Here is a 27,737-nt window from a genome sequence, read left to right as displayed (position 1 = left end):
ACCATTTGTACAATAGATGAAAGTTTCAAAATAATGTGCCAGATTGTGATCAGTTTCTAAAGACTCTCACAGTGAGAGGAAGTACTACATATTAATGCCTGTGGTACATTTACCATAGCATGCTAGAATTCACAAAACTAGTAAATAAGCCTGTACAGCCCTCAATTACTGTTTATTAAAAAATGAGCATTGGCAAGTAATTTATAAGGACCATATTTGCCAAACAAGCTTACACAATCCAATAAAGCTGAAAACTGCTCTTGTGGCAAATTTCTTTTATTTTACAAAATATAGCTGCATTAAAAAACATCAAATGAACATTCCTTGCTCTGTAATCTGATTATGTTAAAGTTTTATTTTGGGAATGAGAAATTCACTTGGCAACACAGATACAACATATTTCTTCTGTACTTCCCAGCACAAATTACAGCAAATGTATGCACAAAACATCAAAGCCAGGCACAGGTAACAAGTTCAAAAAACTTTACATATTGCTACAAAACTCTAGAAGTTGCTGCAAGGCTTTCAAGGAGTCTAGATGGCGGTATAGTTCTTGGTGTAGTTAGTGAGTTTGATCTTCTCTGGGAAAATTATGTTAACTGAAAGGTTTTCCCCATTGTTAGACTGAAGAAAACAATTCTTTTTCTTGCGTAGTAGATGGCTATATTTGGCATTAGCAAGCCACATTTCACATTTGGAAAAAAATACAATCGCAGTTGTACCCAACACAACAAGACATGTAAGCAAGCCCAGAACAATGAAACATATGACCTGACTTTTATTAAGCAAGGGGTCTGTGTTTTGGATTGTTTCTTTCATTGTTATCTTCAAGACTTTATGTTCTTGGTGAGACACTGACTTCGGACGAGCATTTGGGGGTAGATTATAACTGTGCCCGTGTTTGGCCTCTGTATTCACACCATGGAGACTTGTGTTTCTGCTGAGATATGTGCAGGTTACACCAACAAATTCCGGCTTACATACGCATTCAAATCCTCCTTCAGGATGCTCATGACATGTTCCTCCATTCTCACATGGGCTGCTAGCACAGAATATGACACGGCTGCTGCAGGATTTGCCCATATAGCCAATAGGGCAATGACAGTTGAAACCTCCACCAATATCCGTGCACGTTCCTCCATTTTCACATGGGTTAGGTTCACAGTCATCTACATCTATTTCGCAAAAATTGCCAGCAAAACTCGGAAGGCACGAACAGGAGGCATGAGGCGCAAATCCATTGTCATCAACACATGTTCCCCCATTCTGACAAGGAGAGCTGGAACGCAAGACAAAACAGATGGGAGTTTAAAGAAAATGTAAGTGAAATAAGCAGATATGCAACATTTCAGATAATTAAAAAGGGGTAATTTTCTATATTAGATAATGAGCCATGTCAGTTCCTGGTGGAATGTCATTGACGTCCATAGAGTTGCATCAAGAATGAATTTTGTCCAACATCTTTATCAATATACGCGGTCCCCCTAATATTCCAGCATTGATTCCAATCTCTTCTGCACATCCTAATGTACAAATCCTATCTGAAGAGATTTAAAACTGTTTTTGAAATTAAGCAGCCCAATGTGCTTGTCTGGTTAGATCTAGTGATCTGAGGAACGGTTGAGTAGGTATTCAGACCAGAGTGAGCAAAGATATTGCCAGCATGGCTTAGTTTTTCCTCAGTAATTAGTCAAAACACAATCTAGGTATTATATATTCAGTATAAAATATCAACAAGCGTAACAGCTGATGTGGAGACAGTTATTTTTATTGTATGGCTATAGCATAGTCATACCCTGTACATTTGAGAGGCTGGAAGAATTTGTGGCACTTTGAAACCTCAAAGCATTGAAAACAATACATTTTCATTTTTATTTGCATAACTACATTAAGTGAGAATAATTTTGTCAAAAGAAATCATATACAATCAAAATTGTTATTTCAAAAGGATTGGCAAGGCGGTAGCTCAGGAGACTGGTAATAAGGATACCAAACTTTTCACATCTAGGTCCCAAATTTGAAAGGACCCAAGTCAGTAGTGTTCAAAGGTTGGAACCACCTCATGGCTGCTTGGTTGCCTGTGTGAAATTACCTTATTTCAGTTCCTACTAGATAAGTGTTCACAGTGCAAAATCCAGCCCAGTCAGCATCCTCCTTAATAGTCTTCACAGAAAAGCCAACGGCATGGAAACAAGATAATTCTCTCAGTTCTAGAGGTGGTTCATACACATCAGGGCTAGGAAACACGGGTTGTTTTGCTACACCCTTTCTGTGGAAGGGAAGAGGACTTCATCCTTCAGGGATATCAAGTCAGCATATTTCATTGGTATTAAATTCACTCAATAACTATTAAAGGAAGATTGTACTAAGTGCAATCTCAGAGGACTCAGCAGATAGGGTGGCAGCCAGATAAGTGAGAGTAATAGAGAAGTTGTGCAAAAGCAGAGCGCTATCAGCTACTCAGATTGAATCAATATAGTCAACACTGAAAACATTCACAATGACTTGTTTCACGAATTTTTCTTCCAGAAGTATTTTTATTTGCTGATCCCTAATGTAACCCTGAATAGCCCATCAGAATTTAAATATTGTCACAAACCATTTAAAGTTAAATAAGTTAATTCAGAAATGTTAGCATTTAACCTACAAGCTCCAAACATCCCTCCTAGTTATGGTGAGAGATTGTTAATATGTAGGCAAGAGTACCATGAGGCCTTGCAAAAGTTATGTCAGAGAAACAATAGATATTACTAACAGCTACAAGTTAAATTGCTTATAGAGTAGAAATAAGCTTAAGAGTATGACCTATTTTTACAACTGCTTAAGATTGTTTTGTGCCTTGTATTTGTCTATGCTGTGTGAACAAGAAGTTATGAAGTTGTAACCGAAACCACAAGAAAGGGCATGTAGGATGGAAGCATTTAAGAAGAATATTATTTACCTTGTGTATAACCACAACATGACATTACCATATGATTGGCCAATTTATTAAAACATTCCAAACCACAAAGGACACAGTGAAATGACTGGTTAAGAGTTGTTTTAACTCATGCTATGCTTTATTGTTAAGGAGGTTAAAGTTATTATGATAGAAATATAGGGCATAACTCATTTGATAATGAATCTATAAAACCGATGGAAATGTAAATCATTCTGGGAAAGGGTGAGATGCAGACTGACACGCACCCCCCCCCCAACTGGTTGGCGAGTACCACCTTTCTGTTACATGCTGTTCTATTTGTAGTTAGAGAAATCTGACTTAATAAACCCGTTTGAGATTACTATTTGATGCGTCACTGACTTACATATTGAACAGAACCGACTATGTTTATTACAGAAACATGTCTTTCCTAATTTGGACTACATTAGTATTCCAGAGAGAGCTGCCAAGAGACAGGGCCATACATGACAGTGGGCCACATTTTGCAAAATCAATGGGGTTGTTATTTACAGCATAATTCGGTCCATTACTTGCACTGTGGCAGAACAGGAATCTCGTGCAAGAGGTTGCAAATGAATTTCCATCTTACTTTCATGATAATTTTACATGCAGCAGCAAAACTTCATACATGAGTCAACAGTGTGCCCTTGTTGCCAAGAAGGCCAATGGCATTTTGGGATGTGTACGTAGGGGCATAGCCAGCAGATCGAGGGACGTGATCGTTCCCCTCTATTCGACATTGGTGAGGCCACATCTGGAGTACTGTGTCCAGTTTTGGGCCTCACACTACAAGAAGGATGTGGAAAAATTGGAGAGAGTCCAGCGAAGGGCAACAAAAATGATTAGGGGACTGGAACACATGACTTATGAGGAGAGGCTGAGGGAACTGGGATTGTTTAGTCTGCAGAAGAGAAGAATGAGGGGGGATTTGATAGCTGCTTTCAACTACCTGAGAGGTGGTTCCAAAGAGGATGGTTCTAGACTATTCTCAGTGGTAGAAGATGACAGGACAAGGAGTAATGGTCTCAAGTTGCAGTGGGGGAGGTTTAGGTTGGATATTAGGAAAAACTTTTTCACTAGGAGGGTGGTGAAACACTGGAATGCGTTGCGTAGGGAGGTGGTAGAATCTCCTTCCTTAGAAGTTTTTAAGGTCAGGCTTGACAAAGCCCTGGCTGGGATGATTTAATTGGGGATTGATCCTGCTTTGAGCAGGGGGTTGGACTAGATGACCTCCTGAGGTCCCTTCCAACCCTGATGTTCTATGATTCTATGATACACTGAAAGAACATTAATCTTGACAGGACTCAATCATTCCATATTCCTGAAGGCATATAGCATAGTACCTGCCAGTACATGAAAAGATTACTCAAATAGTTATTTAAAAATATTGCACTTATAGTGGGAGACCCAAAGACTAGTAGGGAATTGAACATCACTGCTCTCATGCTCCAGCTACATGCACACACATAGTTAATATTTGCAACTGGCTAAATGACCTGCCCATTATGGATTCCCACACTGGGACTTGGGTGCCTTAGGAGATCTACTGATAACTGTGGTTTGGACTGCATCAGAAGCATAAGCTTCAGAGGAATGAGCAGGTGGTGGATGTTCCCCTAGTACCCCATATCTCTGGAGCTGGAATGGCCCCGCTTCCCAGACTTTCAAGGTATATCTACATTGCAATGTAAGTCCAGACTCAGACTCAAACCCTTCTATCTACACACAATTCTATCTAACATAGACCCAGGTCCCAGGATCCTGCAGAAGTAGAGGGTTTGAGCCTGAGTCCCAAATGGGCTCAGGCCCAAAATCCATCATAGTGCAATGTGGGCACAGCTCAGGTCCAAGACTCCCAGACTCAGGTCCTGAGAGTCCACAAATGGTATCCCACAATCCTCTGGGACAGCATCCTTTGACCTTTCTATCTCAAGTCTGGCTAATCGACTCCCAGGAAATGGAAGCAACGCACCTGGTTCAAGTACAGCTGCTTGACATTTAACCCTTCCATTTTGTTCTGACCATTGAGCTGCAAGCAGAGTGAACCTTCTCCTGCATTTGTAATGGCCGCCAAAACAAAGGAATCATCTGCCAAACATGCCGCTAGCTAGTCATGGGAGCACAGCCAGATTTTGGTTAATCTCTGAGGCAAGGCGAGCAAACAGTTCAACTTCAGCAAGAGTTCCAGAATTAGCCACATATTCCAGCTAATAGCAAAGAAGCTGGCAGCACTGTTCACCAGACCACGAACTGGTGCAGGGAGCAGATTAAGTGACTCAAGCCTGACTACTGAAAAGCCAGGGATAAGAACCACATCTCTGGGAATTTATTGTGTACAAATGCTAAGGAACAGCTGGGAAGCTGCATGCAAACACTATTTCTCAATACATTTGTCTACACTCAGCCATACACTAAATCCACAGTTCTTGCCAGTTCATAAGCAGTCATGTCATTCATAACTACAATGTATGGCAATCCCACGCCGCACACACACACATATTTCATGTGTGATGTGACAGTACTTCTTTTACTGTAAAGACTGTACAAGAACATTCATAAACCTACTATTGTCCCTTTCCATTGGATCATGCAAATCCAGAATGTGGGAACATAGATTCCCTGATTTGTGTTGCTAGGTTACATTCTGTCCCAACTGCAATAAGTGCACTTCCTGTTTGCGTGTACTGGTACAGCAATCCATTACTGCGAAGGTCCATTCAGGGGCAAATGGCACAACTTTGGCTTCACCCAGATTATGAAGAACACAGCAAGCTACAAAAATACAGATAACACAGGCATCCAAACGTGTTTGCAAACAGCACTAGTGGGATTTCAGTCTGCCAAATGAACATTCAACCACTGTTCTGTGCCTGCTGAGAGTGTAATTGAATTGTCTTTTGCCAGGCCCTCTGAGATCAGAATATGATTTCATAAGCCAAGGCAAAAGGGGATACATAGGGTCCACCAGGGTAATAGTGTAGACAGTAACTCCATTTATGACAATCATTTGGTGGGAATATTGTCCCAGCCTGTCCTTGAATGTAGACTCCCAATCATTGAGAAACCCTGGCATTATGAACTTTTCCAGTGCAGCCCATGCTGGCATCCATAAATCATCTTCAGAGGTCCACAAGGGTCTGCCTAGTAATGGAGCAGTACTCTTTGCAGTTTATGTACTCATGCCCTCCTTGAGGAGACCAAATCATGCGCATGTGAGTCCCATCAATGGGCATGTGAGTCCCATCAATGCTTCTGGACTGATACTGCTACCCTCATGCATGTCATGGTGCTGGAGTCTTGGGGCAAGCTGCTCACAAAAATATAGCTTTCTTCATGCAAAAGTTCTGGATCTGCTGCTGGTCATTTCAGGTCCCTGTGATGATGTGATCCCACCAGTTTGTGCTTGAAGCCTGGCTCCAGAAGCACTGGTCTAATAGGGAATCAGTGGCTACACTGAGAGTTGCAAGCAGCATTAGCAAGTTCCATTCTTCCAGGTCTATATCCTCCTCCTCTGTCAGGCACCTTCAGTAGGTCAGAAACTGCCACTGGAATGTCCACCAGCATATCATGGATGTAATGCCCGTTTACTGAAACGGAAGTGAAAGTGCAAGCAAGCGAAGGTCTTCAAATGGTGTCTCCTTCATACTGCTGGTTCCAGACTGGGAGCAGACAGACCCGAAAGATACAGACCAGCTTGGCTTAACAGAGAAATCTTTGGTGAGCTTAAACACAAAAAGGAAGTTTACGAGAAGTGGAAACTTGGAGGGATGACTAGGGAGGAGTATGAAAATATTGCTCAAGCATGCAAGGGTGTAATCAGGAAGGCTAAAGCACAATTGGAGTTGCAGCTAGCAAGGGATGTGAAGGGTAACAAGAAGGGTTTCTACAGGTATGTTAGCAACAAGAAGAAGCTCAGGGAAAGTGTGGGACCTTTACCAAATGGGGGAGGCAACCTAGTGATAGATGATATGGAAAAAGCTGAAGTACTCAATACTCTTCTTGCCTTAGTCTTAACAGACAAGATCAGCTCCCAGACTGCTGCACTGGGCAGCACAGTATGAGGAGGAGGGGGGAAGCCCTCAGTGGTGAAAGAACAGGTTAAGGACTATTTAGAAAAGCTGGACTTGTACAAGTCTATGGGGCTGGATCAAATGTATCAGAGAGCGCTGAGAGAGTTGGCTGATGTGATTCTATAGCCATTGGCCATTATCTTCGAAAAACTGTGGTGATCGGGGGAAGTCCCGGACGATTGGGGAAAGGCAAATATAGTGCCCATCTTTAAAAAAGGGAATAAAGAGAATCCGGGAAACTAGAGATCAGTCAGCCTCACCTCAGTCCCTGGAAAAACCATGGAGCAGGTCCTCAAGGAAACCATTTTGAAACACTTGGAGGATAGGAAGGTGATCAGGAACAGTCAGCATGGATTCACCAAGGGCAAGTCATACCTGACCAACCTGATTGCCTTCTATGATGAGATAATGGCTCTGTGGATATGGGGAAAGCAGTGGATGTGATATACCCTGACTTTAGCAAAGCTTTTGATACAGACTCCCATAGTATTCTTGCCAGGAAGTTAAAAAAATAAGGACTGGATGAATGGACAATAAGGTGGATAGAAAACTGGCTAGATCATCAGGCTTAACGGGTAGTGATCAATGGCTCGATGTCTAGTTGGCAGCCAGTATCAAGCAGAGTGCCCCAGGGGTTGGTCCTGGGGCCGGTTTTGTTCAATATCTTCAATAATGATCTGGATGATGGGATGGATTGCACCCTCAGCAAGTTCACAGATGACACTAAGCTGTGGGGAGAGGTAGATACACTGGAGGGGAGGGATAGGGTTCAGAGTGAAATCTGATGAGGTTCAACAACAAAAGCACAGAGTCCTGCACTTAGGATGGAAGAATCCCATGCACTGCTACAGGCTGGGGACCGACTGGCTAAGCAGTAGTTCTGCAGAAAAGGACATGGGGATTACAGTGGACGAGAAGCTGGATATGAGTCAACAGTGTGCCCTTGTTACCAAGAAGGCTGACAAGAGATTGGACTCCATTAGTATGAGCATTGCCAGCAGATCAAGAGAAGTGATTATTCCCCTCTATTCAGCACTGGTGAGGCCACATCTGAAGTACTGCATCCAGTTTCGGGCTCCCCACTACAGAAAGAATGTGGACAAATTGGAGAGAGTCCAGCGGAGGGCAATGAAAATAATTAGGGGGCTGGGAAGAGTGAGGGCGGATTTGATAGCAGCCTTCAACTGCCTGAAGGGGGGTTCCAGAGAAGATGGAATTAGGCTGTTCTCAGTGGTGGCAGATGACAGAACAAGAAGCAATGGTCTCAAGTTGCAGTGGGGGAGGTCTAGGTGGGTTATTAGGAAGAACTATTTCACTAGGAGTGTGGTGAAGCACTGGAATGGGTTTACTAGGGAGGTGGTAGAAACTCCATCTTTAGAGGTTTTTAAGACCTGGTTGACAAAACCCTGGCTGGGATGATTTAGTTGGGGTTGGTCCTGCTTTGAGCAGGGGGCTGGACTAGATGACCTCCTGAGGTTTCTTCCAGCCCTAATCTTCTATGATTCTATGAAAGATAGCTCAGCAGGATCTGTCTGGAATTTGAAGGGCTGCAACAACTTCCAGTAATGTGCGAGGTGGACTGTCAAGTTTCCTCACAGTGAATTATGAACCAGGGGCATGAATGGCCACAGCTGGGAAGTGTGCTAGGAAGCCTGGGATACGATGGTTTGACCCAGGTCTGCGTACTCCAGTGTGGATACTGGAGTCCTAGGTTTCATGGGGGAGTGAAGCATTGAGGGGCTCCCCAGAAGTACCTGCCTATTATGGTAGAGGAGTAGGCTGGTTGTTCTTTGTTTCCACCAAGTGAAATAAACTATTGGTGACTCCCTGAACATCTCCCACTGTAGCTGGGAGTTGGGAGGAAAGCTCCTGCAAGCCTGGAATTGGGAGTTTGCAGTGATGGGGTCTGGAAAGAAGAGTGGGTTTTTATACTCTTTCAGGATTTCGCAGAAGTAAAGTACAGTTAGTAAAGGGAGATTGGTGACGTTTGGGGTGGTGGTAATTATGAGAGCCAGAAGGCAGATTACAAGCCAGACTATACTGTCTGGTTAAAACAGAGAATGACAGGATTAATTGTCCTGTGGTCCACTGGAAACTGGGTGGTGAGCAGGTGCCTCGAAGAGTCCGGCAACCTCTCTTGGCTCAAAGTAAGATTTATGGTGTTAGGAAAAAATCAGTCAAAACCCTTTGTTATGGGGAGGGGGGGATTTGAGCCCTTGTGTTTGGAATGGGATAATTCACCAATTTCTTTGGGAATTGGGATGAAAGTTGGAGAGAGAATAAGAAGGGGTGTAAGATCATGATTAAAGGTCTAGAAAAATTGTTGTTCTTAACCCCTGAGGACAAGAAGCAGTGGGCTTAAATTGCAGCAGGGGAGGTTTAGGTTGGACATTAGGAAAATTTTTCTAACTGTCAGGGTGGTTAAGCACTGGAACAAATTGCCTAGGGAGACTGTGGAATCTACATCATTGGAGATTTTTAAGAGCAGGTTAGACAAACACCTGTCAGGGATGGTCTGAATAATACTTAGTCCTGCCGCGAATGCAGGGGACTGGACTAGATGACCTCTCGAGGTCCCTTCCAGTGCTATGATTTTATGATCATCATCTGAATATTGAATATGTGTAAAACAAAGCAGAACAAAATTTAGAGGAATCATGGGGAATTTTAAGAACACCTTTATTATTATTCACATAAGGTTAAGTATATGATTAAAATAAGTAATATATTAAAGTTAATTCTCTAAGAACACAGCAGCAATTCTACTGTATTAAACACTCATGTTTTAAGACAGTGTTTCACAAAAAGTGGTGTATGAACTACCAGCCAAGTGGATATGGCCACTCCATTGTTCTCCCAGGACTCTGCTCTCATTTAAAAAAAAAGTTGGCTCTAGCTGTTATGATTGTGAAGAATATTTTCAGCACTTGATCCAAGTGTAACTGATACAGTGATATCTGCCTGAGTTTGCCAATAAGCTGAAATAATAGCTCTGATGTGCGAACTGTCCTATTCATATCAAGTGTTAACTCAGATGCCCGTGATGACACTTGACAACATCAACACTGATAACTGTTCCATCCAGGCATGTAAGAAAGAATAAAAAAGTCATAAAGATCTACATCAGTAATTCCCAAAAAGTGGGGTGCGCCCCCACCCAAAGGGGGGGACAAAGGGCTAGAAGGCAGTGGGTGCGGAAGATGTATAAATTAAACTGGGCAGATCTTTAACAACACAGAGTTGAAGGGGAGTTGCAATTTGTTTAATATTCCTGAAGGAGTCTCAGCATTCTAACATTTGGAAAACACGCTTTAAGGAACGTTAGGAAACAGGACACGACTTCCAAGCCAGCATATGAAAACAATAATTTCCCCAGGACACAGGGCCAGATCCAGTAGGTGGCATTCAGGAATATTTTTGTGAAGGTCAGGAGCTCATCTGTAATAATTTATGAACACTGTATGTGACCTAGTTATTGGGATAGTTACTGGAATATTTATTGCATGTAGGGTGATCAGATGTTCCGATTTTATAGGGACAGTCCCAATATTTTTTTTCTTTTTCTTATATAGGCACCTATTACCCCCCCAACCCCCTGTCCCAATTTTTCACACTTGATATCTGGTCACCCTCACTGCATGCATATGTTGGTTTACTTTAATAGCAGGCTACAGCTCACTTCATCGGATGCATTCAGTGGAAAATACAGTGGGGAGATTTATATACACAGAGAACATGAAACAATGGGTGTTACCATACACACTGTAACGAGAATGATCAGGTAAGGTGAGCTATTACCAGCAGGAGAGCAGGAGGTGGGGGGAACCTTTTGTAGTGATAATCAAGGTGGGCCATTTCCAGCAGTTGACAAGAACATCTGAGGAACAGTGGGGAGTGGGGGGGGGGATAAACATGGGGAAATAGTTTTACTTTGTGTAATGACCCATCCACTCCCAGTCTCTATTCAAGCCTAAGTTAATTGTACCCAGTTTGCAAATTAATTCCAATTCAGCAGTCTCTCATTGGAGTCTGTTTTTGAAGTTTTTTTGTTGAAGTATTGCCACTTTTAGATCTGTAATCGAGTGACCAGAGAGATTGAAGTAATAGCTGGTAATAGCTCAACTTACCTGATCACTGTCGTTACAGTGTGTATGGTAACACCCATTGTTTCATGTTCTCTGTGTATATAAATTTCCCCACTGTATTTTCCACTGAATGTATCCGATGAAGTGAGCTGTAGCTCACGAAAGCTTATGCTCAAATAAATTTGTTAGTCTCTAAGGTGCCACAAGTCCTCCTTTTCTTTTTGCGAATACAGACTAACACGGCTGCTACTCTGAAATCTTTAATAGCAAGGTTGTTAACAAGCAGAAAGGCTACATGATGGCTCCAAATAAGCATATTGGGGGTCAGTAAGACAGAATGCCTGAACTATTAGCTGTGAAGATGCTACTTTCAGGCTAGAGCCAAGTCAGAAGTCTTGTTTTGCCAGGGCTGGGATTGAAGAAATCAAAAGGAGCACAGACAAGGTAAAAAGTCTCCTTCTCCGGAGATCAGGCAATTGTCAGGGAGCTGTTCACAGGGTACAGGCTGACAAAAACACGGACACCTACTTGGGGTTCTAAAGAAGTTAGGCCTTCCTATGCATTAAGTAAGACAGATGTGTGTAGCCCTTTTCTTGGTTTAAAATCCATTTTCTCTTATGCTTTCTTTGTTCTTACTGTTAAGATTAAACAAGACTTTGTTTAAGAAAGCTGTCTAGTTCTTCTAGTTAGCACTGATCACAAGCCCTCAAAGGGAAGACTTGCTGGTGCAAAACCCAGTCAGGCCACATGGTGCTAAAGTTCAAGAGTGGGAGAAATGTGGGTTTCACACCAGAAAAAGGTAAGGGCATGAGGCCTAACACCTGTGGGGGTACACTCAAAGGTGTTAGGGTACACTCAAAGGCGCAATTAGCCCTGAACCACGACGGAGACTCCAATCAGATCAGAGCCCCAGTGTAGCAGGTGCTGTACAAAACACATAAATAGGAGACGGGCTATCGCCCCTCCATAACAAAACACATACCTGCAGAGCAGTGACTGGAATTGTGTCCCTGCAATTCCTAAAAGCCAAACCTCTACTGTCTGAGTTAAAGGAAGATTTCTGTTAGGCCTTTGTTATGCCACCAATTCCCTTACCGAGCACTGAACATCAGCCATCCTTACACTGTAAACTGCAACCAACCAATGAGGGTAAAATAACTCACATGTACACAAATTACCCAACCTGGCCCCACTGAAGTCAATGGCAAAAATCTTCCACTGACATAACAGAGCACAGGTTTGGAACAAAGTCATAGACTCATAGACTTTAAGGTCAGAAGGGACCTTCATTATCATCTACTTTGGCCTCCTGCACTTTACAGGCCACAGAACTTCACCCACCCAATCATGTAATAGACCCATAACCTTTGGCTGAGTTACTGAAGTCCTCAAATCATTATTTAAAGACTTCAAGTTACAGAGAATCCACCATTTACAATAGTTTAAACCTGCGAGAGCCCCCTGCTGCAGAGAAAGGCAAAAAACTCCCAGGTTCTCTGCCAATCTGACCCAGGGGAAAATTCCTTCCCAACCCCAAATACGTTGACCAGTTGAACCCTGAGTATTTCAGCAAGAATCTCCAGCTTGAAGTCAGTGAGAGCATGTTTGGGCAACAGCCTTATACAAAATAAATATTTGTTTGCTCAATTACAACCCATTTTCATCAAATATAATGAGTGCAGAAGTTTCCAAGGAGATTTAACTACATGGAAAGGCTGAAAGGGTTGTAACAAACCATTGTTGAACTAAAGGGAGACAAGGAAACCTTAGACAAAAGTCAATGTTTCAAATCAGGATAATTATTTTTAAAGTGATTTATAACACAGAAATTGATTAATTTTCTTCAAGCTTTGCAGAAATATTCTGCTTCAACCTCAGGGGAAATCTGCCAATTTTCAGGCTAAGACAATTTTCCAAACCAAAGCTCTAGGGAAGCTAAAACAGCATTTTATAATGTAAGCTGGTAGCAGCCTTAACCGTAGTGAAGCTCCTGCTTTATCATAATAAAATGCACGAGGATTAAAGGATTTCAGATACTAGGAGAATGTGAGAAGACCCTTGATAGAACAGAATAGATTCCTCCTAAGAATCTAGAGCTGGCTGGATTTTTTCAAATTTAATTAAAAAATTATTCACATTTTTTTCATCATTTTTCAGACAGTTCTGTTCCCAGCTATATTATTAAAACCTAGTGACAACTGAGTCATGGACAAAATGTGCAGCCAAAAAGCCATCATAACACAAGACTCATAGGGAATAGGTTTCTTAATTAATAGGTTCAAACCTTAAAGTCTATTTTCCCCATAGTAATCTGAGTTCAGCCATTAATGTAATATTGCATGTAGAGTTTATTGTATCAGAATACTGCCAGCCTTCATCAATGAATAAAAGCTTGAATTTCACTAAATTATATTCCTTCTAATCCCTTGTTGCTGTTTCAGCCTCTTAATGTTTGTCTGTCCAAATCTTTTGTTACATGCTTAATTAAAACAATATCCATATTTCAGACATTATATCCTTAATTGATTTCATTTACTGGTACTAATTTCCTTTAATTTGTACATTATAGATGATTTACCTTACAGTACAGGTCTAAGGAATAGTTAATATTTTGCATGTAAACACCTGCCAGTTGTCTACATATCTACTTTATGGGCCATGCTGTCAGACATATGCCTAACTTGTACATGCAGATATTGTGACTGCATATTCAGTTATGAGCATACAAATGACTAATTAGACACATGACTGGACAGTTTTATGCATGCTTAATGTGACAGCATGAGAAAATCTTCCAAACAGCCAGTTAGTTAAGTACTTCAGAAAGGGAATCCACTTAAGTCAAGGGAATTCTTTCCCTGGGTTTTGTTGGGCTTTGGATCAGGCCCAATACATATCAGAAAGGCAGTTTTTACAAATGTGAATAAATAAATGGCCACTTGGATGCCAGCTACAGAGGTTAATGGAGGTGCTTGAGCTGGGGATGCCTTTGTACAGAGGAGAAGGAGCCGCTGGAAGGCTGTTCTGCGCAAGAGGCCTTCACTATCAAACACAACCCTCTCCTCTGTCCAGTCCCATCCTGCTAATCCAATTTGTTGACTTTTAGGTCTTTCAACACTGCTAGGTCTGCTTGAGCGAATGTGCTAAAAATAGCCACGTGGCCAGGGGTAGCAGAGGCAGTGTCTCGGGCTAGCCGCCTGAGTTCACACTCAGGGAGACCAGATGGTTTGTACTCAAGCAGCGAGCCAAGCTGCTGCCTGTGCTATCCCCAGCAACCCTACTATTTTGAGAACATTAGTTCAAGCAAAACTAACACATATCTGTCTGCTCAAGCTGGGACGCACACGCCCAGCTGCAGTGTCGACATACCCTTACAGCATGCTGCCAAGCTCGTCCATTTGGACAGGCATTTCGGGAAGCCTGAGGTTTGGTGGGTTTAGCTGACCATAAAGGCAGGGGCTACTTGGAATGTGGGTGGCGAGAAGAAAGAAACTCCCTCTCCGCTCTGTGGCCCAAGGAAGCAGCACAAACCCCCGCCCCTTCTCTGCTGATTTAATGAGAATCATAGAATATCAGGAGGTCATCTAGTCTAACTCCCTGCTCAAAGCAGGACCAATCCCCAATTTTTGCCCCAGATCCCTAAATGGCCCCCTCAACAATTGAACTCACAACCCTGGATTTAGCAAGGCCAATGCTCAAACCACTGAGCTATCCCTCCCACCCAATGTCTCCCCTTATTTAACTACTACACTGGGTGTAGAGTTTTATGGGAGTTCAAATACCTTGGTGTTGCAGACAGGGTTCTTTTGTGCTAAAGGAGGTTGCTGGTTGGCTACTGCTCTTTTGGTCTTAATTGGATTGTATTTTTAATTATTTGTTAAGAGCACCTAGAACGTACTTTTGACGTTTATCTACTGAAACTGTAAAAAAAACCCAAACATAATATTACTACAATATGTGCAATTTTGAATATTTGAGGTTCAAATTATGCACACAGACTCATGCTAAAAATCTGATCAGATTTATATAATAGGAATAGATCAGAATTAGTCAATTTGAGTCTAGAAACAAATAGGCTAGAAACTAAACTACCATGTCGGTGGAAAAGTTATGTGTTACATATCAAACATTTTATGATTTAAGAAAGAAAACCAGAGAAAAATTTAGTAGGATTGTATATTTATATCAGAAATCAATATTTACCCATTAATAATGCAGGGCCCTTTTTTCAGATGGCAGTTTTTTCCTGTAAATCCCTTGGCACACAAACAAATATATCCTCCATCTCCAGTCTCTATGCATGTTGAATTATTGGTGCAGGGTTTTGAAGAACATGGGTGAATATCTGTGTTAACAAAAACAGACAGTTTTGTTACATCAAAAACCATTAGTCGTAATGTTAAATATTTAGCACATGAGAAATCAGGGTCTACTTTATCATATAAAAGTCATGAAATAGTAAACAATACAAAAAGACTAAGTGCATTTTTAAAGGTCCTTCATCCTGCATTGCATATATTTTGATTTATTCTTCTCTCTAATGGAGGGCAGATTGTTCAGTTACTTCATAGTCAGTCAGCTTGTTCCCCACCCATTAGCTCTCACTTTGTGAAATACACTTGGATTGCTTCTCTCTATGAATAAGTAATATTAACAATAAAAAGTTAGAGGTGGGGGGAGAGCTACTGATTACTATAAACACCACCTCATATTCCCAACTACTTCATGCATGTAAGTCAGATAAAGCAATGTGCAATCTAAAAATGGTATATTTACAAATTTCTCCAGATTGCCTGATGTTTCAAGTCCTACACAAAAGCATTTTACGTTTTAAAAGAGACAACTGGTATTTGTAAGTAACAAAACACAGGAGCTGTTTAGGAATTTAGATTTTCTTGGGCAGGGAGGGTGTCAGCAAATGCCAATTTGGTTGAAACTGAAACTTTTCTTAGGAGAGGGTTGGTTTCAATGAAAATTCATTGGAAAGGTTACTTGGGTCCTGGTTGGAAATTCTGGGCACATCTGCAATGTGGAGAACCCAGGGTCAAGTCCTTGTTCTGCCTGATCTTGTGCAGGGACATGAGCCTGGGTCTTCCAACATCCCTAATCACCATCTTTACTATTCTGGCATCATGGTGTCTATCTCAATTACATATTCATTGGGCCAGACAGAGAGAGTGACTGTGTAGCTCGGTGGCTCACCTGAGATGTGGGTGATGCAAGGACTTGAACTTGTGTCCTTCAAATTGCAGGTAGATGCCCTTATTAGACTATTGGCTACTGTGGAGGGCTTCTTGTTTACCTGAAAAACTTTGAAAGGTCTCAGTTTCATCCCGATGCAGAATGGGAAAATTTTTGTGGGATGGGAAAACTGTTTCCAGCCCAGCTCTAGAAACCACCTTTGAACTTCAACTTGTTCCTCTCTCTGTGGTATAGTCTTTGCTGGTTGGCATTTACCTCTTACATGATGGTGCCAGAAGAGTGCACCCTGTTATATTTTTGCCTGGTAAGTCACGCACGTAATCTTTCACAATTACTCTCTTAGACTGAGTCTCCTCCAGAGCAACTATTGAAGATTTAAAATGAAATAAATAAATAAATAAATGAACCAAGATAACATGGCAGCTGCTGTGAGGTCTTGCAACTTGCTGCGAGGTCTTGCAAGCTCACACACGCATTTTGAGTGACAGCACTGTGCGTATACCTTTTTCTAAAGTGATAAATAAGGATGTGATGAATATTAAATTCTACTTCCCACCTAAACCCACAGGATAATGTGAACCCAGAGGAATATCATGAAGCAATGTAAAATATTAACCATAACTATAAACGTTGTCCAGTTACAATTACAGTAAAATTCTCTTCCCCCTGTATAGGGGCCTATTTTCCACTATCTTAGTCTGTCCCGATTGCCACACTACCACTTTATGTGAACTTTTGTGTGTAAACGGTGGTTTCCACAAGGACCAAAATAGCCTCGACCGCATTTCGCAGCAGTGTTGTGTGCCCATTTTGGCAAGCCTTAAGGGGAGCTAACCAAACACAACCCTGATACAGGAGAAAGGAGATACCCTGCAATAGACACACATTTAATAACATTAAATAAGAAATGTATAAGAAAAAAATAAGGAAGGAAAGAAAATAAGGCATATAACAGCTCACTAGCTAGGAAAATGACACAATCCTTGAGCCTATAGGAATAAATTATCTACTTTAAAAAAAACCCAACATTATTCTTGAATTTCCCCCCACCCTTCTCTCAAATGACGGATGAGCTGTGGAATTTCTTACCACCAGAGATAACTGAGGCCCAGAGCTTAAGAGAATTCAGAAAAGGATTAGCCATTTACATGGATGAGAATATCTACAGTTGCTTTACATAGAATTAAAATAGGAGGTACAAAGAGTTAAACCCTCATGTTTCAGCAATCACTAATTGTTTGTATTAGGAAGCAAATTCCCCAGTAGCAGTTCACTGGCGGGTTTCTTGCACCTTCCTCTTAAACGTCTGGCACTGCTCAGTATCAGAGACCATTAGCTGGACCATTGATTTGATCTGCTGTGGAGACTCCTATGTTCCAAATGAGCTGTCATTAAGATACCAAGCACATATTCTGAACACCATAGTTACTATAATGGCACTAATTTTGTGGGCTTTTCGCCTTGGTTTCCATAGAACAAACCAGCCACACTGGTTTTCCCCTCTGTTTTGAAAGTTATTCTGTGTGGTACATACACCCTCTGTGGCATGTCACAAAGCTAGCTCAAGAAAGAGAAACCCTCTGTAACAGGGTGGCTTTCACCACAGGCTGGGGCTAAGCCAACCCTGATCATAGCATGAGTCTCACCTGAGAGCAATCAAGTGATTTTGCTGTAAAAGGAGCAGGAGGGTGCAATAAAGGGGGAAACCTAGGAAGCTGTGGCAGCGTTGAGAGAAAGTGAGGAAAGGCTCCTGCAGTGACGACCCAGAGACCAGGGGGAGTTGCCCCAGGCAGGAAGGCCTGGGAGAAGGAAAAGAAATCTTATGTTGTGTGGATTTAGGAGGACCTTGTTTGGGGATTTTGAGTTTTATTTGCAGTTTATTTTATATTTTGACCAAGAAAAAGCTTGAAGGGAAGTTTTATTTGAACAGTCCAAGTGGGGAAACTGAGGTAGTCTGCCTGTAGCCTGACCCTAGGCCAAAAGGGGGTGCATGAGAAGTGGCCAACCTGGTTACACCCTGACACATGTGTATGGGTTTTAAATATGGGGTTGGATCCTGCAAAGTGCTCTACCCTCTTGCCTTGATCCGGTAAAGTGCTCAAGCATGTACTCATCTTCAAGCATGTGATTAAATAACTCAGGGTATGTCTACAAGGGGATTAAAAAACCTGCAACTTTCCCAGGTCAGCTGACTCAGGTTCAACAGGCTTGGGCCCTGGAGCTTAAAAATTGGTGTGTAGATATTCAGGCATGGACTGGAGCCCCTTACCAACAATAATACCACCACTGCTGGCCCATTTCCTCATAACAAGGCTGCACCAACCCCCACATCTGAATATCGCCAAACAGTGGCTGCATACAGAAACACCTTGGCAAACATATACAGTCTTTAAAAGTTGCAAAAATGGAGGACATTGAGGAAGTGCAACAAATTCCCATAAAAAGGTGCATTACTTAGGAACTTTCTTGATTCTTTAGAGCAACATAGTAAATGTATGTTTTGATCTGGTGTACACTCATAGCTATAGACTGCCTGAGGAGCTAAAAATGCCAGTTTAGGTCCATTCGCTTGTGAAAATGTAACAGTGGTTGTCTCCACTTCTCACATGCAAAGATAAAATGTTAAGGGGGATTCCTTTATAGGTAGGAGTCTAGTATTTTATACTGAGGTACTGTATTGGATTTAGTGTTTCCATATGGAAGTCAGTTATTCATACATGCTAACCATCCCAAATTGGGCAGAAGCCTCCTATTTGTCCTGTGGAATTTCCTCTTTCTTCCTAACCTGATCAAATCTGGATTAGTGGTATGTGTTAATGAGTTATAGCAATTCAACACAACTTTATACAACCATCTTCCTAGCAGAGGAAGGTCCAATCCAATGACTGAGCAGTTGCTCCATGTCATGCTATATTGCTTTATTGGATCATGACAATCACGGGTAAAGGCCATCCAATAACAGGGAGGAAGCTTCTCTCTGCTGACCCAATATGAATTAGAGAACATGTCCAGACTAGCTAAATCCATTGGACTGGCATGATTTTCAATATACCTGATATACCCCGACATCAGACAAACAGCTAATTCTATCATTCTGATTATTCTTGACATGTCCTTAGCAGGCCCTGGATTCAAGTTTGCAAAAACTGACTCCTAGTGGTGAGTGAAATAATTTTTGGATGTCTGTAGAGCATGCTTGGTATTACTAAATATAGAGATAATAGGTAATATTTTCAAATCCACCCAAGTTATTTTCAAAAGGGACTTAGTGACTTAGGACCAGATTTTCAAAGTATTTAGGTGCCTAGAGATCTAGATCGGAAACTTGTGTTATTTTCAGAAGTGTCAAACCAGATCAAGTTTCTAACGCCCATTGATTTCAAGTGACTAAGTTCCATTTTTAAAAGTGACAGATTTTCAATGGTATTTAGGTTCCTAAAGATGCAGATAGGTGCCTAGTGGGATTTAAAAACAAAAAAGTATCTAATCTACTTAAGTGTTTCTGAAATCTCTCTAGGTACCTATCTGCATCTTTGGTGTCTAAATACCTTTGAAAATCTGGACCATAAAAACCCAAGTTTAATTCAAAGATGATGGGATTTAGGCTCTAAGTCACATAGGAGACTTTGAAAATGTTATTCAATGAGAATTGCCTAATGAATAAGAAGGATTTCTTGAACATCAAGTTACAGAACACAGCAACAAACTAACTTTTGATAAACTAGAAGATGATGAAACCCAGAAGACTGGCAAAAATATGAGCCCACTTCTCCTTTTCTACTGGTTTAACACCAATGTAACTCCATTGAATCACTGGAATTTCTTTTGATCTACAGTGGTTTGAATGAGGGAAGAATTAAATGCTATACCTTCTAATAGTTCCATTCAAATCCTTTGCTAGAAAATATTTAGTCAAGCACCAAACTCATGTGTTTATTTCAACTTATACTATCATCTGCACATGATGTTGAATAATGAATTATTTCAACTGATTGAACACACCCACGGGGACTTCTTACATTTACGGAACCAGTGTAGAATTTGTTATTTACCATCTGCATGTGACAATCATAGTTAAAAATGGAATTAGGGTTTTATACATAATTCTAACAATATCCAGAACTATATTATACAAGATATTGTGTTTTCACCTAAAATGTGAATGCATAGGGCTTTTTTTTCTCTCCCCCCTTCACCGCCCTCGCTCCCCCCCAAAAAAAAATTCATGTCTCTTCGTGTTTTCGGTCAAATATTCATTTTAGAAAGAAAACATCTAGGGAAAAACTTTTGCATATTTCTAACACCAGATGGAGCTGTAATCACTTCATTTAATCTCTGGGAAACTATGTTGCTCTAAAAGAAAAGGAGTACTTGTGGCACCTTAGAGACTAACCAATTTATCTGAGCATGAGCTTTCGTGAGCTACAGCTCACTTCATCGGATGCATGCATGGCTGTTACTCTGAAACCTGTCATTATGTTGCTCTATTAAAGGAAAGTATTTGCAAACCTATGTCACAAAGGCTGCCAACCCATCCTTCTTCACAGACACATTGCCATGGTTTGGCACAGCTGCCATGCACACAACCAGGAAAAGGAACACACTGATAACAGAAAGCTCCTTGCCACCCAGGTTGACACCTGAAATAGATGCAAGACAAGATACAGAGGTTTTTTAAAATAATTACCAGGCTGTTCTCCTTTTAAAAGGCACAAAAAACTGAATTTGCAAAGATAACACTGCTACATGTAATGCATTTGGAAAAAAAGACTTTCAATGTTTATAAAATACTGGGGAAAGAATTAAAGAAAAACGGTTCACTTTAGGTGCAAGAAAAACAAATATTTTAAACCTAAAATAACTTAGCCCTCTTAAGTATCTTTCTATAGGTGCTCCTAGGATATTTTAAAAGAAATATTCTAATTCTCAGAGGCATCCAGGTTTCTTTAATATGCTATACAATTCTAGTTACAGTCTGTTAGTGGAGAGCTGTGTCCTTATGGCATCACATTTTCAGCGGGCAAATTGTTCTAATTTCTGTCTTTTTTTTTTTTTTTTACAAGAATAATCAGTCCCTTCACTAATAACCTCAGCTGGTAGATCTCTTTACCTGCATTCACTAGGACTTTCACAAAATCCATTCACTGGGTGGCAGCCAGATTTACAAACAACATCTAGGAGAGAGATTTGTAAAGTGTCAGTACTAAACAGAACCATATCCTCACATTCTATATAGATTATAGATGCTTTAAAACTATCCAAAAATGTATAAAATTTAGATTTGTTCTCATTCTAAAAACAAAATGTAACTTTAAATAAACATATCTCCTAGCAATTCAGCTGTTAGACACCTGGAATGGAGGTTCCTCAGAACTGTACAAGTTAAACCACTTTGGCACACGCACATTTTTTGCAATATTAATATCAATTTACATAAAATTGAAAATGACATAAAAGGGTCTAAGTCGTTTTGCACATCACAGATACTATTATATTTTTATTTATACAAAAGTACCTTTAGTCAGAAATAATTTGCATTCTAAAAATTTGATAGTACACATGTTGAATCCATTCGACAAGGCTGCGTTATGAAGAAACACTAAATTTTGATTAAAGTGTACGAGAATAGCAAAAGTTAAAGAGCAACAGGCACGTTTTCTTTGCAGACAATTGAATGTAAATATTTTAATCTGTTAAATAATCGTAATCTCACGTGCAATCATTAACGTTTGAAATAATGACATTGCAAGAGAAATCCCTGCTCGCACTCAGCGGGAAGAAAAGCGCCACTCTAAAATCCATAAGAGAAAATGAGAACTTGGGAGGAACTTGAACTAGAAAAACACGCGTAGGGTAGAGAAATACTCAGTTCTTCAACAGTGGCATTAAAAAAAAAAAAATCAGCGTGAGACGACCTCTGGGAAGTTTTTAAACCCGTTTACTTGCGTTAAGGTGGCAAGTTCTTCCCGTTCACGCCAGCCACTGCACACCAAGATGACAAGAGGAAACACTGGGTCTTCTGCATTGTCGTCTACCCGCTCAGCGGCGGCTTCCCAGGACCCGCTTCCCGGAACATGGCGGGTGCGGGTGCGCTTGTGGGACCGAGTAACGCTCCCCACCGCCTCTGGCTCGTAGCGTGTGTGCGTCCCGCGCCGGGACACAGGGACGCACGTCCCCGCACCGCCTTCTCCCTCTCTGCGGCGAGACCGAAGAGAAGCTGAAGAAAGTCTCTCCGAGCGCACAGACAGGAGCTGGGAGCAGCCGCAGCCGAACGGGTGAGGAAGCAAAGCTCCCCCCCCCCGCCCCCGCCGCCCCCGCCGCCCGCCGCCCGCCGCCCGCCGCCCGCAGCAGAACTTTCCGCCCGTGACAAAAGTGCCATGAACTTGTCCAGGCTGGGGCCAGCCGCAGCCTCCCGCCGGGCGGCCCCGGCTCCGGCCCCCGCGCGCTCTTACCTGGGGTAACGGGCAGGATGAGGGGAAAGAAGCAGCAGCAGCAGAGTAAAGCGGCAGCCTGGAAATCCATCACCCCGCATACCAGGGGCGCGCTCCCCACCTACGACGACGGGCACATGCCCGTGGCAGCAGGGCGCCGGGCTGCTCCCCCACCAGCCCGGAGAGGGGATCTGGCACCCGGCCCCCCGCCAGCTCCGGGGTGGCTGCTCCGCTAGCTCCCTTGGCACCTCCGGGGGTGTCTGCACCGCCCCTCTGCAGCAGCGGGCGGGGAGACTCCGTCTTTGCTGCAGAGCGAGCGAAAGCTCCCCCCTAGCCTTGGCAGAGCTCACAGCGGATCCGCTGGCACAGTCAGGATCCGGCTTATAATTAAACTTCGGCGTGAAAGGTGAAGGGAAGTGTTGGGGGGGGGAGAAGAGGCCTCTCCCCTTCCCCAGTCCCTCCAGCCTCCCCTGCCCCCCTCCGCGGGGGGGGGGGTCGCATCTGCATCCCCCACCCCGCTCGTGGGCAGGGAAGGGGTCGCCAGCGATTAACTTTGTTTCGGGGGTGGCTCGTCCGCAGCGGGGGTTGTGCCGCTCCGCGGAGCTAGCGGGGGCTATCCCGGCACTGGGGAGCCAGAGGTCGGAGCAGAGCAGGGGGATCCTGTCCTGCGCCCTTCCCCGCTTGCTTCACTGCACAGACGGGGCAGGGCGGCCGGCTGCAGCCGGGCTCCCTCTGCTAGTGTCCGGTCCCTTGCCCAGCGGCAGGCGAGGGGGCTGAGCAGCGGGCAGCCCCACGCACCGATTGAGCGAGATCCGCGCCCCAGGGGGGCCACCCGTCCCTGGATTTCAAAGTGCGTAGGTGGGTTTTCCTTACATGGGTTTATTGGCCAGGCAAGGTCCAGTCCCTCATCACCTTCTCCACTGACTAACGGCCTCTGGGCACCCAGGCAGGCCACTTACAAAATAACCCGACCAGGAGTCCCCCTAGATGGTTAGATCCACATTTTCCAGAGTGGCTGCCACTTTTGGGGTGCAAAATTGTAGCACCCTGAATCTCTGGCTGCTTTTGAAAATGTTGGCCCTGTTGTTTAGATTTCTTTGTCTTTCCCCTGCAACATTGAAAAGGACCCTGCAAAGGAAAAAAATATACCTCCACCCCCTTTCTGGATTATTTATTATGCTCAAAGGCAGCTTTCAATAATTCTGGAGATGGGAGAGAGGTTGAGAAGAAAAAACACTTTTTCCCAGCCTCTGTTTTCTTTTCCACTACACCTAGCAGGTTTTGTCTGGCCTGTTTTTGCTGGTGGACTCTGTGGATGACTGAAGAAGTGAGCTGTAGTTCAGGAAAGCTTATGCTCAAATAAATTTGTTGGTCTCTAAGGTGCCCCAAGTCCTCCTTTTCTTTTTGTGGATACAGATTAACACAGCTGCTACTCTAAAACCTGAAGAACTAGTGGAATTATGACATTACAAGGGACAAGAAAATGAAATCTGGGCAACTCTAGTAGCAGGGAGTTTTAGTTAGAGTGGTTTAAACTATTGTGTTTGTTACCAGGTATTTAATCCTAACTGCTTCCACATAGTTGGCTAGATGCTTTCTTTGGGGAAGCTGTAACCTCTATCCCTCAGGTAAGGGCAGAGAAAGCTCCAATGCTAGGTTTCTAGTCTTCCAAGGAAGGCTCCAACAAAAACAGGGAAGACAAAATTTAATATGTGATATTTCTAAGGTTAAAAACTTTTCAGTCCTTCATTATTTATCAATAAAGAACAACAACAAAAAATAAAAAGACAAACCTCCTTTCCCCTTGAAGGGTCACCTTCAACTGATTGTGTATTTTTCTGCGATTGTCCCTCCCTGTACTTTTCCAGTTGTAGCACAGGAGTGCCTGTGATTTCAGCTACCCGATTTAGAGCCAGATTGGCTAATTCTTGTTGTTTGCAGTCCTCCTTTAAAGAAATTATTGTCTGTTATGTTTTAATTAGTGTCTTTTAGGATTCCCCAGCCCACTTTTTCCTCACTTGTTGATTAATGCTTCTTTCCCTCAGACCTTATTTGCTAATTTGTCAACATTTATGTGAAGTACAGGGGAGCTGCCAGTAATAGTTTATTAACTGTTTGGTTGTTATAGGCTCACCAGGGATTAATTCAACCAGGGGTTACTTGCACATATGCAGGAAAGGGGACAATAGCTTTAGGCAGATTGTTTATTGGTTCTTAAAGACAAATCAGATATCATGTTTTACTCCCAACCATGCTGAGTTCATCAGTAGGGAACCAAGTGGGAAAAGCTGGAACAAATAACTTTGGGGTGTATAAACTACAACCCCTGAAGAACATGGAAGAGTGAGACAGGGGTTCAGTCTGCTCTGAAGCAGTCTCTGTCTGCAGCAGTTTGGGTGGCTTGGGTAAACTGGGCCTACCTAACCTATAGGTAAGAGAGAAGTGTGTACAGAACCCTTGAGTTAAGAACCCTTCTCCCTTGTTATGCTTTGTTTATACTATTGAGATTAAACAATACTTTGTTTGGAAAAGACTTTTGGTCCCAGCTCCTGAAGGGAAAACTTGCAGACTCCATACCCAGTCAGGAATCACAGATGGCACAGGGGATGCTATAAGACCAGGTACCTGCTCTAAGAATATAGGAATTGCAGAATTCCCTCCTGAGAGAAGGGAAGACACAGGGCAGTACCCATATACTCTTATTCTGTGAACCCATTCATTACTAAAATGAAGACCAGTAACTCAGGCCAAGCTTTCTGTTTTTCCTCACACATTCAACCAGTCAGAAGTATATGCAGGATGGCTTATCCTTGAATTTAGATATTATAGATCAAAAATTGTCTATGTAATTTAGAAACATCTTTTATGCTGCATGTTTGGCTATATTTCTTACACAACAGATAATCTGGGTAGTTAAAACCCCCATAAGTATGATATCCTGTGGTTTCAAATACTCTGATAGTTAGTCCAGGAAGATTTTATTCTCTCTCTCCTCCAGTCCTGATAGTCTGCAAAAGACACCTATAGTAACTGTTATTTGTCATTACCAGTATGATAATTCATAGATTTTACCACCACACTCATAACTGTCAATTTATATGATCTCATTGGTACTGAAAACACTTTTGACATGACATTCCTCCCCCTCTCTTTCTATCTCTGCTATTGAATACAGACTGCATTTATCCATACTGATATTTGACATTTATGAGAATTTTGTTACCAGGTTTTGGTTACACATACTGTATAACACTCACTCTCACTTAATATGTTTTTAATCTTGCGTCCCGTGTTTTTATGTGTGTATGCAGATGCTTTAGTGCACAAATGCTCTCTATTTTTCACAGCAACTCCATCTTTTTATTACATTGTATGTCAGATGTGCCTCTCTGATTAGCTGAATTAGGAAATAAGTCCCTTTCTCTGTCTTTAGTTTAAAGATCTCCTGAAATAATCCTGCCAGTTTTAAATCTAGGAGGTCAGAATCCCTCCTGCTTAAGTGGAGACTGTTAAATCCGAACAAATTTTCAACACAGAAGTTCCAATGTTCTATGAATCCAAAATAGTTCTCCTCTCTATATTATGCCACCTGACATAATATGCAATCAAACAGCAAATCATTGTCACTCAGCTCAATAATTACATCCACCTGTCAGAAACACTCTCACCCAGCCCTCTGTAGTCTTTTCCACATTCACTGAAAACTGTCAGACTTGGGTTCTGGCAAATCTTAGTGAGTTCCCCTAAGAATACCCCATTGGTGATCCTAGAAAGGTTTACTCTAAGATCTGGAAGCAAAAGCACCTCACCTAATCTTTGCCAACATAACAAGAAACTAACTAAGTGGTTGTTTGTCAGGTATCTAGATCTCAGACCATTTAAGGTTTTAACGATTGTACCCCACACCCAGAACCAGCACCTAGAAATTAATGAATAACCTTTTTGAAAGTCTCAACATCCCACCAGTTTTAGGAGATGGATAGTTGCCCTGAGAACTAGCAGAAACTTCTGTCTGGCCTTCAGAAGTTTCCTTAAACTATGGCAATCCAGCACAGAGTGGTCAAAGGCAAAGATTACAGGAGCTGAGTCAAGATAGGACAGGAAATTCCTCAACCTCTTTACCAGTAACATGCATAAATGGGTGCTAAGGCTCACTTTCAGAAACTGAGAATCCAAAAGCAGCAAAGGATCCACTAAAGCCTTGAAGCTGTGAACTGCCATTGTGGATGTGTCCATCCACTCCTCCAGGTGCCTCCTCTGCCCAGTAATCATAGAATCATAGAATATCAGGGTTGGAAGGGACCTCAGGAGGTCATCTAGTCCAACCCCCTGCTCAAAAGCAGGACCCATACCCAATTAAATCATCCCAGCCAGGGCTTTGTCAAGCCTGACCTTAAAAACTTCTAAGGAAGGAGATTCCACCACCTCCCTACGCAACGCATTCCAGTGTTTCACCACCCTCCTAGTGAAAAAGTTTTTCCTAATATCCAACCTAAACCTCCCCCACTGCAACTTGAGACCATTACTCCTTGTCCTGTCCTCTTCTAACACTGAGAATAGTCTAGAACCATCCTCTCTGGAACCACCTCGCAGGTAGTTGAAAGCAGCTATCAAATCCCCCCTCATTCTTCTCTTCTGCAGACTAAACAATCCCAGTTCCCTCAGCCTCTCCTCATAACTCATGTGTTCCAGACCACTAATCATTTTTGTTGCCCTTCGCTGGACTCTTTCCAATTTATCCACATCCTTCTTGTAGTGTGGGGCCCAAAACTGGACACAGTACTCCAGATGAGGCCTCACCAATGTCGAATAGAGGGGGACGATCACGTCCCTCGATCTGCTGGCAATGCCCCTACTTATACATCCCAAAATGCCTTCTTGGCAACAAGGGCACACTGCTGACTCATATCCAGCTTCTCGTCCACTGTCACCCCTAGGTCCTTTTCCGCAGAACTGCTGCCTAGCCATTCGGTCCCTAGTCTGTAGCTGTGCATTGGGTTCTTCCGTC

General features: G+C 42.4%; 1 protein-coding gene across 4 annotated transcripts; it reads right to left on the bottom strand.

The window, feature by feature from the left end:
- Nucleotides 1-335: 335 nt before the first annotated feature.
- DLK1 (delta like non-canonical Notch ligand 1) lies at nt 336-23,476 on the bottom strand. Of its 4 annotated transcripts, none has more exons than XM_073349659.2 (5): nt 22,751-23,476; nt 21,409-21,472; nt 20,808-20,938; nt 15,300-15,441; nt 336-1,279 (listed from the first exon to the last, which is right to left on the bottom strand). In XM_073349659.2, the coding sequence occupies exons 1-5, from the start codon at nt 22,818-22,820 to the stop codon at nt 535-537; spliced, it is 1,152 nt and encodes a 383-aa protein (XP_073205760.1). In that variant the 5' UTR covers nt 22,821-23,476; the 3' UTR covers nt 336-534. The 4 variants fall into 4 exon arrangements, with proteins under 4 accessions (XP_073205760.1, XP_073205761.1, XP_078709511.1 ...); XM_073349660.2 differs by lacking the exon at nt 22,751-23,476 and adding an exon at nt 22,012-22,537; XM_078853385.1 differs by lacking the exon at nt 22,751-23,476 and adding an exon at nt 21,814-21,963.
- Nucleotides 23,477-27,737: the final 4,261 nt, after the last annotated feature.

Source organism: Lepidochelys kempii, chromosome 6, assembly GCF_965140285.1.
Source record: "Lepidochelys kempii isolate rLepKem1 chromosome 6, rLepKem1.hap1, whole genome shotgun sequence".
Classification (NCBI taxonomy): Eukaryota; Metazoa; Chordata; order Testudines; family Cheloniidae; genus Lepidochelys; species Lepidochelys kempii.
This window is presented reverse-complemented; position numbering and strand designations above follow the sequence as displayed.

Bases quoted from the DNA above. Each gene is read 5' to 3' on its own strand.
- DLK1 (XM_073349659.2), bottom strand. From the start codon at position 22,820: ATGGATTTCCAGGCTGCCGCTTTACTCTGCTGCTGCTGCTTCTTTCCC. The intron at 20,939-21,408 runs GTAAAGAGATCT...CATCTATTTCAG, and splicing joins GAAAGTCCTAGTGAATGCAG to GTGTCAACCTGGGTGGCAAG. The intron at 1,280-15,299 runs GTAAATATTGAT...CTTGCGTTCCAG, and splicing joins GGGCCCTGCATTATTAATGG to CTCTCCTTGTCAGAATGGGG.